This window comes from Bombina bombina, chromosome 7, assembly GCF_027579735.1.
Source record: "Bombina bombina isolate aBomBom1 chromosome 7, aBomBom1.pri, whole genome shotgun sequence".
NCBI classification, from domain to species: Eukaryota; Metazoa; Chordata; class Amphibia; order Anura; family Bombinatoridae; genus Bombina; species Bombina bombina.
The window spans coordinates 579,540,910-579,555,661 of record NC_069505.1 but is presented as its reverse complement, the minus strand read 5'-3'; the positions used below and the strand labels follow the sequence as shown (position 1 = coordinate 579,555,661).

General features: G+C 39.2%; 1 protein-coding gene across 1 annotated transcript in view; it reads left to right on the top strand.

Annotated features, from left to right (window-relative positions):
- Positions 1–1,885: 1,885 nt before the first annotated feature.
- Positions 1,886–14,752, top strand: part of LOC128636593 (olfactory receptor 8D1-like) — a 47,301-nt gene continuing 34,434 nt past the window's right edge. Inside the window, exon 1 of the mRNA XM_053689586.1 lies at positions 1,886–1,917. Coding sequence (XP_053545561.1) covers positions 1,886–1,917 — 32 coding nt within the window. The remainder of the gene's footprint in view (positions 1,918–14,752) is intronic.

Below are 14,752 nucleotides of genomic sequence, written 5' to 3'. Positions count from 1 at the left end.
ATCCCTAGAGATGACTGTGGGTTGGGCATGCGCTAGGAGGTGTGTTTCCTGTAGGAGCACAACATATGCCCTGTGGTGTCATAATGATTTGGCAAGAAGGCTCCTCTTACCTATAGTGTTTAAACCCCTAACATTGTGTGTGAGAAATATGAGGTGAACCATGGCCTTACCAGTAGGTCGTAGTGCTTTGGGATGGGGAGCGTGAACCAAAATGGAGTTGGAGGGGTTAAGTACTTAGTTGGGGTTAGGAATAGGGTAGGGCAAGGGAGGGGGGTGTATGAGTGGGGGGTGTTTGATTGGTGGAAGTAGTCCACCTGAGTAGGACCCTAGTATGGGCCCCTAAACAGGGTGGAGCTAACGAGAACTTAGTGATGAGGGCTGATAAGATCAGCCCTGCTCTCATACAAAAATTACAACAGTATAAATACTATAAACAAGCCTATCTAACTGAGACAGGCATAAAACACAACATGATATAAACATAACTCAGACTCAATAATGTCCCTTTTGAAATGTGTGGTCGGCAGGGCCTGAGGTCTTGATGATTGATCTGACATATTGGGGTCTTGTTGCTTAGCTCCACGATCTCTAAAAGACCACTCAGGGGCTGATGCCTGTAGCTTAGAGGGGGGTACTTACCCTTGCTGATCCGGTTCAATCAGGATACCCCAATTTGCCAAGAGGGTACTGCCCAGTTAAGGAGAGGAGACAACATGCGTTTTGTTATCCTTTGTGATAATGAGCTTAGTAGGGAAGCCCCATCTGTATTTAATGTTGGCCTTCCTTAGCTGCAAAGTCAAGGGCGCGTAAAGTTTCCTTTGTTGCAGAGGATAAGCTGACAGGTCCGGCAGCAATTGGATGCCCTTGAAAGTATCCGATAGTGTAGGTTTGCTGAATGCAGCCTGCATCAGTTGGTCCTTAAATGTAAAGTTATGGAAACACACCACCACATTCCTTGGTTTGTCTGAAGCCATCGATCTTGGTCTAAGGGCTCTATGTGCCCACTCCATGGTGTGCAAGTTGCCCTCGAGAGGACCTAACAATTCTGAAAAAAAGGGATTTAAGGAATTCTTGTAACTCGCCTGTGGGAACACTTTCTGGAATACCTCTAAAGCGAACATTGTTCCTTCTGGCTCTATCTTCCACGTCCGCAAGCTTCAGTTCCAATTGAGTTATTTGATCGGCTAGATTCTCGGTATAAGAGAGTAAGTTGGAGTGGTCAGTAGCCAGATCATCGTGCTGCAATTCCAGGGTATCCACCCTATCTCCTATCTCAGCTATGTCCTTCCGCAGTTCTGCTGAGCTGCGTGGAATTTCAGATGTAATAGATTTGTTTTGAGCTGCAAGCATTTTTTTCAAGTGATGTAATGTTGCAGATGGGCCGTGGAGTGTGTGCTCGACTGAGAGCCTTCGTCCTGAGAGTCCTGGTCACTACCCACTCTCTCGCCCTGGGCAGGGTCTGTGGAACGCTGGGAAAAGTGGTCTAGGACTGTTTTCTTAACCACTAAAGGGGTTTAGGATGTCTCCTCAAGGTGTGCAGCATTTTAGGCCGGGGCATGTTTTTTTTTTTTTGCAGCACACTGCAGCAACACAAATACTTTTTCACAGCCTGCAAGAGGTAGGAGTTATAGAGGACTAAACCTGTCTATCTAGAGCATATATGAAACACGGATATTCAACATAAGAGTGAGGCTGAGGACCCCCTATACATTTGAATTAAATCATCTTTTGTATGATATCACCAAGTGTATATAAGCTTACTAATTGCCGTATATACGGCGGTCCCTACGGACCCCCACGCACCTCAGGGAAAAGGGGATACGACCATGAGGAAGGGGAAAGGGAAGTGACCAGCCTAGACAAGCTGGGCCGGAAAGGAGGAGGCATGAGGGGGCCAGCAGCAACCAATCTCCACAGGTGAGACTCACAGTTTGCCCTTAATATCCTAGTGCGAGCGATATATACAACGGAGCAATACAATTCACAATAAACCAAGAAGATAATACAGTTATGTAACACTACACTTCGGGTGGGGTCCCAAAGACAGTAAAAGCTGACGCAGCAGCTATGAGGTGGAGGTTGTACACACTGGGCCTATGTAGATATGCTCCTGACCTTGATTTGAATAAGAGGTAAAGATGGGGCAAACCCCAAGTTATGGGCTTATAGGTTCTAGTGAGTGCCGGGTTAAGTGTTAACGCTGTGCACTATGCAGGGTCATTATAATAAGAATTTAAGTACCCTCTAGGGGTGATTGGCCGGTGACTAAGAATAGAAAGGGAGTATGGTAGGGTAATATAGGTCCTACTGCACTGAGTGGCACAGTGAGGATATGTGGGGTAGGCCCAGTAGCTGTAAGGTAAATAAATGATAAGGCGGGCGTCCAGTACACAGACCCTCCAAGAAATAGTGGCAATAAATGTCCTCTTAGCCGAAGCTGGGGAGAAGGCTTTATTGGCAGTCAAGTTCCCCACCCTATTTACGTGGTAGGGCAGTAAATCTGAGGCCAATGGTTAAGGGTAGGCCAACTGAGGTCTAAGAGAGGCCTAAGACCTGCAAGCTTGCTTATGTTAGTACAGGTTTATAAGGTTTATATATTTTTTTTCCCTTCCTTTCTTTTTCTTTCTTCCCCCCCTTGTACAAAATACAATGAAATTTACACAAGTTAGGTATATAGAACAATATGTCCCTCAGGTTAGTTCACTGGAGGACCGTGCAAGTGCCCAAGGAATCAACACCCCCTCCTCAGGGTAAAAGGGGTACGACCAAAGGAAGGGGAAAGGAATGAGGTAGCGACCAGCCTGGAAAACCAAGCCAGGAAGGGGTGAGCGGGGATGCGGTCTCAGAGACTCACAAAACCTGGTTACTTGAGAAAAACCCAGCAATTGACAGTCAGGATATAATTCAAGAAGAGAACAATTGTGACAAAAACAATGCAAGGAGGCTGAACAATATGTAGATTATGTTAGGTGCACAATACTACACTCTGGGGTCGGTATCCAGAGACATATAAGCTGGTGCAGCAGCAAGTGTGTATATGAAGGCCTTATCAGGAGTCCTCTGTTGTTCCAATTAATAAGGAATGTAGGTAGCTTGTGTGGGGATGGTAATAACTGGGCCCATGTAAGGAAGGTTAGAGGAGCTATCTCTTCACTATGGACCCCACGTATGTAGATAGCACAGTCACAGGGGTCCTGTATGTGCCTGAGATGGAGAGTCTAAAGTGCGACACTAGACTAGGAAAACACAAAATGAAGTCCAGTAAAAGGTGGCACCAGTAGTCCAAAACAGATCTCTCAGTCTTAATAGGTAGAGACGATAGTAAGTGTTCCAAAGAGTTAGGCCAGTGGTCTATATACGTTGCTCCTCTTTATACCGCTATTCAGCAAATTATCACCAAGACAACCAGCTCACCGCTGACTTAAACAGCGCTGGTATTGGAGTGCGGTATGGAGCACAATTTTGTTCTACGCTCACTTATCGCCTGCTAACGCCGGGTTTATGAAAACCTGTAATACCACCTCTGTAGGTAAGTGAGCGGTGACAATAATGTGCAAGTTATTACCGCACCGCTCATAACGCAAACCTCGTAATCTGGTCGTTAGTAAATAGCTTGTAATCATTGTTGAGAAGGGAGATTGGATGATATGATTCAGGGAGCAAGGGATGCTGCTATTAAAGATTGGGATTTACGGTGAGTTTTATTCCTAAGTATTTAAAGGGATCTTTAATTATTTTAAATTGGTGCCCTGACAGGGGCGTCTTATTCTCTGGTGTCAACCACATGAACTCTGACTTATCTTTATTTATGGTGTAGCCAAAGATCTTACCGAATTCAGTTATGATGGACATCTGTATCGGCAAGTTGGTATCTGGATTTGACACAAAAAGGATCATATAATCCACGTAGAGCAAGAGGTGCACAATTTTTCCCTACCAATTACCAAACCCTCCGTTTCCTTATGAATTAAATATGCCAGAGGCGCTAAAGCTAGATCAAATAGCAGGGGTAAAAGCGGGCACCCCTGTCTTGTACCTCTATTCAATGGGAAAATTGGAGACAAACTTCCATTTACAATTACAGCCGCTCGGGGTTGTGCATAGATACATTTTATGGTGTCCAGGAAGTTCCCTCCTACCCTGAACCTGGCCAAGGTGAAGTAAAGGTGGTCCCAGAGAATTTTGTCAAATGCTTTTTCCGCGTTGACCGCCAGCAAACATGCCGGTGATCAATGCGGTTGCTGACGTACCACTCCCTCTCTCCAGAAATGTGAAATGACCAATTGGACCTTCCTGATATTAAGTACTGAAGATTTCCCTGTGACAAACCCTGTCTGATCTATATTAATTATACTAGGCATCACTTTCCCCAACCTAATCGCCAGAATCTTAGTAAATAGCTTGTAATAATTGTTGAGAAGGGAGATTGGACGATATGATTCAGGGAGCAAGGGATTTCTGTCAGGTTTAGGTATGATGGTTATATGTGCCTCCGTAAAAGTTCCTGAGGGCGGAATTCCTCCCTCCAAAATAGTATTGAAAAGTGTTGCTAATGATTCCGAGATCTCTGTTTTTAAGAGTTTGTAAAATTGTTTAGAGGTAGTTTTTTTATAACTGTTGAGATCTCTTCCAATGTTATAGGGGCATTACGGAAATCTGCAAAATGTTTGTTGGATTCTATGTTGGACTGATTGAATTGTGTGACCATCCTGAATAGCCATTACTGTGTTAGGGGGCCTAGTCAAACACGATGATTCTAATTGATGCTAAAAGTTTACTCTACTTATTCCCGAACCTGTAGAACTTAGCCTGTACTCTATCTGTGGACCTTTGTGTCTGATGTAGCAAAAAATTATCCCTCTGTTCTTTGATCTGCTTGAACACCATTCTATTATTTTTATTAGGGGTTTTTAAATATCTATTTTGTGCATTCAGGAGCTGTCCTAGAAGTAAGGATTCCGGGGCCTTGCAATTTTTATGTACGCCGCCTGCATAGTTCGTAATCACACCCCTAAGAAATGCCTTGGTTGCTTCTCAGAACAGTAGGGGATTTGCTAGATGTTGAATATTTAGGGTTTTATATGCATTCCACTCTCCAATTAAGTACCTAAGGAAGTTAGCGTCTTTGTATAAGTTATAAGGAAATACCCCTCTGTTTTGTTTGCGTTGTTTACTGTGGATTTCCAGGGAAAGTTTAACATAAGCATGATCTGAGATTGTGACCGGGTCTACAGTGATCTCTTTGACTCTGGGTTTGTAATTAGCTGACACCAGGAAACAAGATATACAGGATAGTGAGCACTTGAACAGGGCAATACATGTATAATCTTTGGTTTCTTGATTCTTTTCCCTCCAAACATCAATCAGGGATAGTGCACGCTTGAATTTATTTTGAGTTATCGTAGCTCTCTGTGTGTATGGAAGGGGATGTGATCATGTGGGTGATCTCATGGGATTACTGTATCTATCTAACGGTACCTGTGGGCCTATGTTATAATCTCCTTCGATCACATATGGTAAAGTAGCATGTTTAAGGCCAGAATTGAGCTTTATGTTGTAGTGGACCAAATACTCCCACCAACCTAAAACGAAAACCTTCTACCTCTATTTCCAAAATGACTAATCTACCCTTGCCATCTAATTCTACATGGTGTATTTTATAGTTCAAACCTTTTCTAAAGAGCATTACTACTCCCCTAACCCTCTTTTTACCATATGATGCTGCTATTACTTCTTGGACCCAGCCTTGTTTAAGCTTTTGGTGCTCTTCCTCACTTAAGTGAGTTTCTACTAATATTGCTATTTGAGCAATTTGGGCCCTGAGATTTTTAAGAATACTTTTCCACTTTATTGGCGAGGTGATCCCCCCACATTCCAAATCAGTATATTCGAGGGATTAGCCATGTTTATTAAGTTCGGCGAAAATTAAGCCACCATTAATGACCAATGTGAGATATTTCAGCGTTAGTTGTACTGTGTAAAGATAATGGGGCATATTTATCAAGCTCCGTATGGTCTAAAGACTGCTGCTCAATAACCTGTCCACCCGCTCTGAGGCAGCAGACAGAAATCGACAAAAATCAACCCGATCGAAAACGATCGGGTTGATTGATACCTCCTGCTAGCGGCCAATGATAAATGCCGAGAGCGTATGCTGCCGGCATTTATCGATGTGCAGCGGACAAGATCCGATATATCGGATCATGTCCGCTCGCACCATCATAAATAAGCCCCAATGCCGCATGCTCCTAATGCCGGTCAGACCTCTGTGGCGCGAATCCTGCGCCTATTTAAAGTTTGTACAAACAATCTGTCACTGCCCAAGTATAGGTGTTACTTTGTGTGCTCCTGGGTGTGACAGATCATTGTATCTATGTGCCTAATTACTGTTGGTGAACCTGCCTGTCTGACTACTCTACCTGTTTTACCCCTTAACTGCTGGATTGTATTACTGTTGCCGAACCCTGCCTGACCATTCTAGTAGTGTGCCCTTGGACTGATTTACTGTTGCCAAACCCTGCCTGCCTGACCATTCTAGTGGTATGCCCTTGGACTGCTTTACTGTTGCCAAACCCTGCCTGCCTGACCATTCTAGTGGTTCATCCTTGGACTGCTGTGCAATTACCGCTGGGGACTGTCCTGCCTGTGGTGAGTTCCGCCTTCCTCATCTTACTAACTTTCTCTGCTCTGGGATATTCCCTATCATTCCGACTCAACGCTGGGATAACAAGACTACTGGCCGAGTTTGGTCTGATAGAGAAGTATCCCAGGAGCGTTACATTATCTATATCTACCTTTGCTTTTGGTAGAATACAAGAATTTAACATTCATTATCTGCTGGAGCATGACTAGAAGCAAATAAGCTGCTGTGAAATACAATGCTTGTGTTTCTGATGCTAAATACTGATAAGGGGGGTGGATCAGACTAATCTAGACAGCATGGCTATGTAACTAATTTTGCTTATTTTTGAAAATTATTTTAAAATACTTGCCAGCAATTTTTAAACTTTTTTTTTTTATGCAAACTATTTTTTACTTAATTAGCCCTTTTAAGATATGTACATATCTCAACATATTTTAATGGCACTTTAACTGCAAAGGTCTCTGGTACACACACACACATATATATATATATATATATATATATATATATATATATATATATATATATATATATATATATATTTACTCTCTCTCTCTCTCTATATATATATATATATATATATATATATATATATGTCTATATTTGAATACACCTGTATTTATGTGTTAATATGTGTATATATGTCTGTAAATACATATACACATATAAATACATTTGCGCACATATATAGACATAAATATACACATACATATACATCTTTAGACATGTATGTCTATGTTAAAGCCCTTTATCTGCCTTTTTTTTCTAACACCTGAGACCTCATATCTTTGAGCACATATAACGTTTTTGTGCAATATTTTTTTTTTAACTAATTGGGCTCAGGCAATCGTGTTTACTTTCAACTTGTAATACGAGTGATAAACCCGACGCATGCAAACACCCGCAATAACTTATTAAGGGCTAGATTGTGAGTGGAATGCAACATTATGGTAACGCGAGTGCGATATTTGGGCTCCACTCAGTAATACCAGCGCACGTAAATGTGGCACTGGTATTACAAGTGAGTCGCAAAGCGAACGTGACCTCGCGTTTGTATTGCCCAGAAGCCTTGCGCTCACAAGTAAGTGTTCCATAGGCTCTAATGGGAGCCTTGTTTTCATGCCGTCAGCCACAACAAACCACCTAGTGCAGCGCAGGGGGCAAATCACACAGCGTTGGGCAGCAATAAATACATTTATATGTATATGCTTATATAAATGTTTATGTGTTTATATGTGAATATACACATATCAATACATACATATATATTTAGAGTAAAAACACAGTCCCCCATGCACCTCTATGTAAAGGTTTTTTTCTAACACCCCACATTCCCTCACTTTAACCCCTCATTTTTCTAACACCCCTCATCCCCTCACTTTAACCTCTTATGTGACATCACCAGCACCCCCCCCCCCCAGCATTATGATTGCCCCAACTGTTTTCCCACCACCACTCTGCCCAACCCACTCTAGCTCTACCTGGTCCCACCCACAACATGTATGACTCCACCCACAAAATGACTGACTCCACCCGTAACATGCCTTGCCCTGTCTCTCTCTTTGCATTCCCGCTTATAAATGATTGTGGGCTTCCAAGAAGTATCCCCTTGCATATTGTTTCTTCAGATACCAGTGCAGCCCCTGGAGACTGCTTTATCTAATGTGAAATATCGTGTAATGGGCACTTTACTTAACTATAGATGTAAACATCAGGAACCTCAGTTAACAACTTACACTGGAAAAGATAGGTGATGCGGAGCTAAAAGAATTTTATGATCTTGCCTTTACTGTGTGGCCCCCTCACCAACCTCATGCTCATCTTTAATCTAGGTGTAAAAGTTAAAGGGACACTCAACCCAATTTTTTTCTTTCGTGATTCAGATAGAGCATGCAATTTTAAACAACTTTCTAATTTACTCCTATTATCAATTTTTCTTCGTTCTCTTGCTTTCTTTAATTAAAAAAAGAAGACATCTAAACTATTTTTTTGGTTCAGAACCAACTCGTTTATTGGTAGGGGAATTTACCCACCAATCAGCAAGAACAACACAGTGTGTTCACCAAAAATGGGCCGGCATCTAAACTTACATTCTTGCATTGCAAATAAAGATACCAAGAGATTGAAAAGAATTTGATAATAGGAGTAAATTAGAAAGTTGCTTAAAATTGCTGCTCTATCTGAATCATGAAAGAAAAAAATTGGGTTCAGTGTCCCTTTAAGCACCGTATTGTGTGATCTTAGTGAGCATATAAACAAGTATGTTCTGGACAAGAGGATAATGAGGGCCAGTCCTAAGCGAGTATCAGTTTAGGACAAACCAAGTAGTCCTTCAGCACACCTACAAAATGGTACAGACTTGCCCTAAAACCCCTCTAACCTACAAGCAAATCAGACTAAAAGCAAAAAGTAGGAAATGCAAAGATTGCTGAAGTATCGTTACAGCTAGCAAAGTTGTTGACAGCTAAAAGTAGTTTACAGCTCCGTTTTAGCACAACATTTTTATTTAAATATTTTGCACATTGCGTGCAGTCGCTCTCTTCGTGTAGGTGTATGTTAACATTGTGTTAACGCTTCCATCTGACGTCAGATTTCTCGAAAATTGAGCCATAACAAGTTTGTTTCAATGGTAATCGAACCATACACTATAATATTCAAGCTTAACTTCTGCCCTCCTTACCTGTGATTGCCTCTAGAGAAAAAACAAAAATAAAGAAACAATGAATTAATGAAAATATAAAATAAAAATATTTTTTATTTCATGAATTTTTTGGGTGGTTTATTACATTTTAAAATTGATTGAAATATGTAATATTTAGTGCTGCCCTAGGCATTCACCTAGTTGGAATTTTGGAGATATGTGCTTGACTATATTATTTTAAATACATATTGATACATATTTGAAACTCTAATATCTCAATGGAAAAGAGGCCTAAAAAAGCGTATTTTTCCTCTTTTACACCTAGTTGAGCCTGTCATAATGTTTGAGACAGCTTCCGACAGTATTTTACCTCTCTGTGCGTTCAATGGAAACCGGCTGTAAATGTATAATTTTCACCCATCTATTATTTTCATCAGAAACTGGTAGCAAGCGTAATAGCTTTCGACAGCAGTTTTTTCATTTTGCGACCTCGTGAAAACCCAATTGCGGCTCAATAGAAACGAGCCCTAAGTCAACAGCATCCCCATACTGGATAGTCTTCGGAAATGTGTTTATTGCATGCATATTATACAATCAACATTTCATTTTTTTGTCTATAGAATAAATTAAGTAAAAACAATAAACATAAACTAGAAGACGTACTACATTTTTATCATTAACGCAAATCACTTTATTATATACATTACATTTAATATTTTGTATACATATTAAATATTATTGATATATACACTGTAAATATCTAAATATACAATGATTCTCAATCATAAGCAATAATTGTATTACTTTTCCAGGAAGATATTTTTTTCCTATGATTCCTTTGTGAACCAGTAAAATCTCTTGACATTACAGACGTTCTTAATTGAATGTTGGCGTCTACAGGTCTCAAGGCAATCAAAGTTCTGTACATAAACGTAATTAGGAGTGTTACAGATGTATTGCAATAATTGCATGCCAATTACCAAGTCCATTAGGACTAACATGCAAAATTGTGTCTTCGCTTCATAATATCACAAGGGAGATATAAAAAGCCTTTGTATTTACAAACAGTGTACAAATAATATTAACACTGCTCAATAAAAAAATGTTAAAACATATGGATGCTATATTTGATTGTAGAAAATCTTGTGGTTACTATACAGATCCATGAAAGGAAATTAAATAGACCGTAAACTCTAACAATTTCTACCATGGATATGAAAGAGCACTATGTTAAACATATTTAAAGTGAAGGTCAATTTTATGCTAATGGACTATTTTCACATTAATTTATTTGCATTAAAGTCGCTAACTTTATTTTTCACTATCATTTTTACTTTTTATATAAGATGATAATATATTATACCTCCCGTTTACATTGTTACTTCTCTCTTCCACCACTTCCTTATTCGGAGCGGTCCCACACGCTCACTACGTTACTCAAAAGCTTGTGCGCAATATTTGAAACAAACTGTGCATGCGTAGGGTCACCGCAATCTTGCATGCGTAAAAAATGTACGGTCCATACCAGTGAAACATAGTATTCAATGAATGAATACATTAATTCATTGGCCCATATTTATCAAGCTTGAAGGGCAGTGTTTCTGACTCGCCAAAAACACAAGTTATGAAGCAGCGGTGCTTTGAGCAGGCGGACAGGAATCGCCGGAAATCAACCCGATCGAGTACGATCGGGTAAATTGACAGCTCCCTCCTGGCGGCCGCGAGTCAGCTGCTGGTGCAATGTTAAACGCAGAGAGCGTATTGCTCTCTGCATTTAGCGAGGTCTTGCGGACCTGATCCGCTCTGTCGGATCAGGTCCGCAAGACCTTTGATAAATAGGAGCCATTGAGTACTATGTGATCGTGTTCCTACTTTTGTCAAGACTCTATTATGTCAGTATATTTATGAAAATCTTAGCGGTATTCTCCAAACAATGTGTGAGTATATGGCAGGGAATATATTTAACAATCTTCCTTTAGACTGAACCCACAATCAATATACTTCTACTAAGACAACAAATAAAATTAATATAAATACCTGAACTCTTTTATTTAGTTAATATCCATGAACATTTTTGAAATATATTTGCAATAAAAGGAATATGAAATAATATTATATGCGCTTGAAAACTATTTAAATATGCTATGCAAAGTTCATACACGCTTACCTTTAAAACCAACCTTATTTATAAATAGCCTTTAACATCCAAGCAACAGTGCTTATAATCAATAGGGTAATATATATATTCTGCTATTTAACTGCAATTTATCCTAATACAAAATTAACTTACAATATCAGAACTTGCACAGATGAGTTACTTAACAAATCAGATACAGATTTAAACAATATATAGGCTGTGAAATGCTAACTTAAAATCCAAACTATTTCTTTAACTCTGCTACATACAGTAATAGTAAATGCTTACTTTAAATGCTTGCATACAAATAGGCAGGCTAAGAGCTACCTAAAACAATGACACACAGTTTAAAAGTACAATCTGCTCTTTAAATCTATTAACTGTAATGGCTATGCATATAACTTATCTTACAATAAAACTTTGTATACATCACCAAATAAACAGCAATCCAGTTTCCAATGTTTCTTAACAGATCCAATTTCACCTCAGGAATTCAAAATTTGGGGATAATGCATATGGAGTCCAATAGTAGGTGTGTGCTTTAATAATAACCACAGTAGTTATTTCCTTCAGGAGTCAGCCAACAACCCCTTTTCAGTCTCTATGCTGGGGTTTAAATCATCTGATTTCACCCCTCCCCGTTTTTGATTATTATCAGTCATTGGTGAATATTGGAAACGCCCACGGCCTTGTCTTGGATTGGTTCTTTGCAACTGAACATGGATTGGTTTATTTGGTAAATGTGTTGTCAAGGAAATGTATTCTTTGCAACAACCAATCATCTCATGGCTGCAATTTCGCATCATAACACTAGGTGGCAGCAGACATACAAACAAAACAAATTCACCTTTAAAATTTCTAAACATTTTTAAACAGTTTAATTACTTTTATAAAATGATTATTTAATCAGACCATAACTTTTTATAGCAATTATTCATATTTGTTTTAGATAGGGTGGGGTTTTATGAATTTTCTGATAATTTCTAGATCAAACTCCATTATATTATATTACCAATTTATAATGCTGACAGTTACAGATTAGCAGCATTTGTACATCTAATATGGTATTCATGCATATACAGCATGTTTCATATTTCTGTACATTTCTTCCTGGATATCTGAATCTTGTCTGAATAGATCTGAAATAAAAATAAGTGTCATTAATTATTTCTTTCCAGGTTCACAAATATTCTTAAAAACGCAGAGGCTAAGTAAGACATTTTATGTTTTCAAAACATATATATATATATATATATATATATATATATATATATATATATATAACATATATATATATATATATATGCACATTAATTTCTATGTAGATCTGAAATTATATAAAATCCAGCAGATTATGCATTGTTCCCTTTGCAAAATGTATTTAATTCTATTTGTGTCACCTTCTCCCCAGCCGTATATCTGCAACATATGTCTTACTTTGAATCTACAAAAGTTAGGTGACAAATTCCAGAGGGCTCCCAAGCATATTCTCCACCCAAAACACAGATCATTTATTCTAAATAATCAAAGGGGTTTCCTGTAAGTACTATGCTTATCCAACTATTTTAGATTTTATCCTTTTAAGTGATTGTTTTAAATTGGGTAGACCAAATGTCTTAGAGTCATAAAACTCTGCATATAGTCAAATGAGCATGGTCACTGAGTTAGTTCCTCTTGGAAAATGTCTGTGTATTTTACACAGCAGGAGGTCATACTTCAAAAGCTATGCTGATTTTTAATCCTGATAAACGTGTATTCACTCAGCTAACCCATTTGGTAGGGGGTGGGGACCTACAGTGGATTAGAAGCTGTGTTCAACAAACTCAGGTTCAATTAATCCTGAGGTCTCATCTAACATATACAGTGTATAAAATATACATATATATATATATATATATATATGTATACATATGTAATATTCATCATAATATTCATATACTCTGACATAAATCCCCCTTCCAACTTCAAATAGATGTAGGGCACATGTATTTGAATTGGCTTAAAGTCAGTGGTATTTGATGAGGATCAACCGTATACCTCATAGACAGTCTCTTATGTAGGAAGTTTGTTATTTTGAGCCTTCATGTTTATCAGTTAGGCATCTTTAAACTACAGTATGTCTTTAGTTCATTTGGGGATATGACACTTCATTCTCCCTCTATGACTTGTAGTTGGGATCTGGGATGACATGCCCGCAATTGATTGATATGGACCCATTTATCTATGAAACTTTCATTTTTGGGGATCCTTATTTTATAGGCCACTGGAGATATTTTGTCAGTAATGACAAAAGGACCTTTCCATGAGGGAAGAAATTTCTTCTCCCTAACCTGATCTCTTCCAAAGTTATAAAGATAAACTTTATCATTTATTTCATATTCCTTTTTGGACGTTTTGAGATCATAATAGGTTTTGGTGGCAGTTGCGGCTCTTTCTAAATTCCTTTCAGCAAATGCAAAGGCATATTGCAGGTGCTTTCTTAGGTTTTCCACATATTGATGTGTATTGGCAGCGTTTATCAAGTTTTGGTCTGATGTACGGTACAGTAGATGCTGAGGTAGACCCATTCTTCTACCAGTCATCAGTTCAAAAGGTGACATTTTGGTAGCACTACTTGGAGTTGCTCTTAATTCCATTAAGACTAGAGGTAGTTTTACATCCCAGTCTTTACCTGTTTCCCTCACAAACTTTTTGAGGATTTTAACAATGGACTGGTTGTAACACTCTACACCACCACTTGAGGCAGCTCTATAAGCAATATGGAGCTTTCTTTTTACCCCTAGTATTTTCCACATTTTGGTCATCACTTCGCTAGTGAAGTGGGTCCCCTGATCTGACTCGATTCTTCGGGGTAAACCAAATCGGGAAAATACGTGGTTGTTTAGCAACGCTGCACATGTTTCCGCACTATTGTTAGGTGCACTAATGCACTCTACCCATTTAGTGAACAGGCATGTCACTGTTAACATGTACTTGTTACCTCTTGATGACCTTGTTACCGGACCAATAAAATCAATTTGTATATCTGACCATGGCATTACCATCCCCCTTTTCTGCAATGGCGCTCTATGCGTTGGTGCAGTGGGTTGAAACTGTGGGCAGATTAAACACCCTTGACAGTAGGTTTGAACATCTTTCAACATGTGTGGCCAAAAAGCGTAATCACGTAATATTTCATACGTGAGTTTGGCACCACGATGACCAGATGTGGGAGCATCATGGGCATGTTGAAGCATTAGACCTCTGAACTTGGTGGGTACTACCCACTGCTGGATGCCAGTTTTGGAGGTTCTAATTAATAAACCGTCCTGTAACTTGAATTATGATCTAG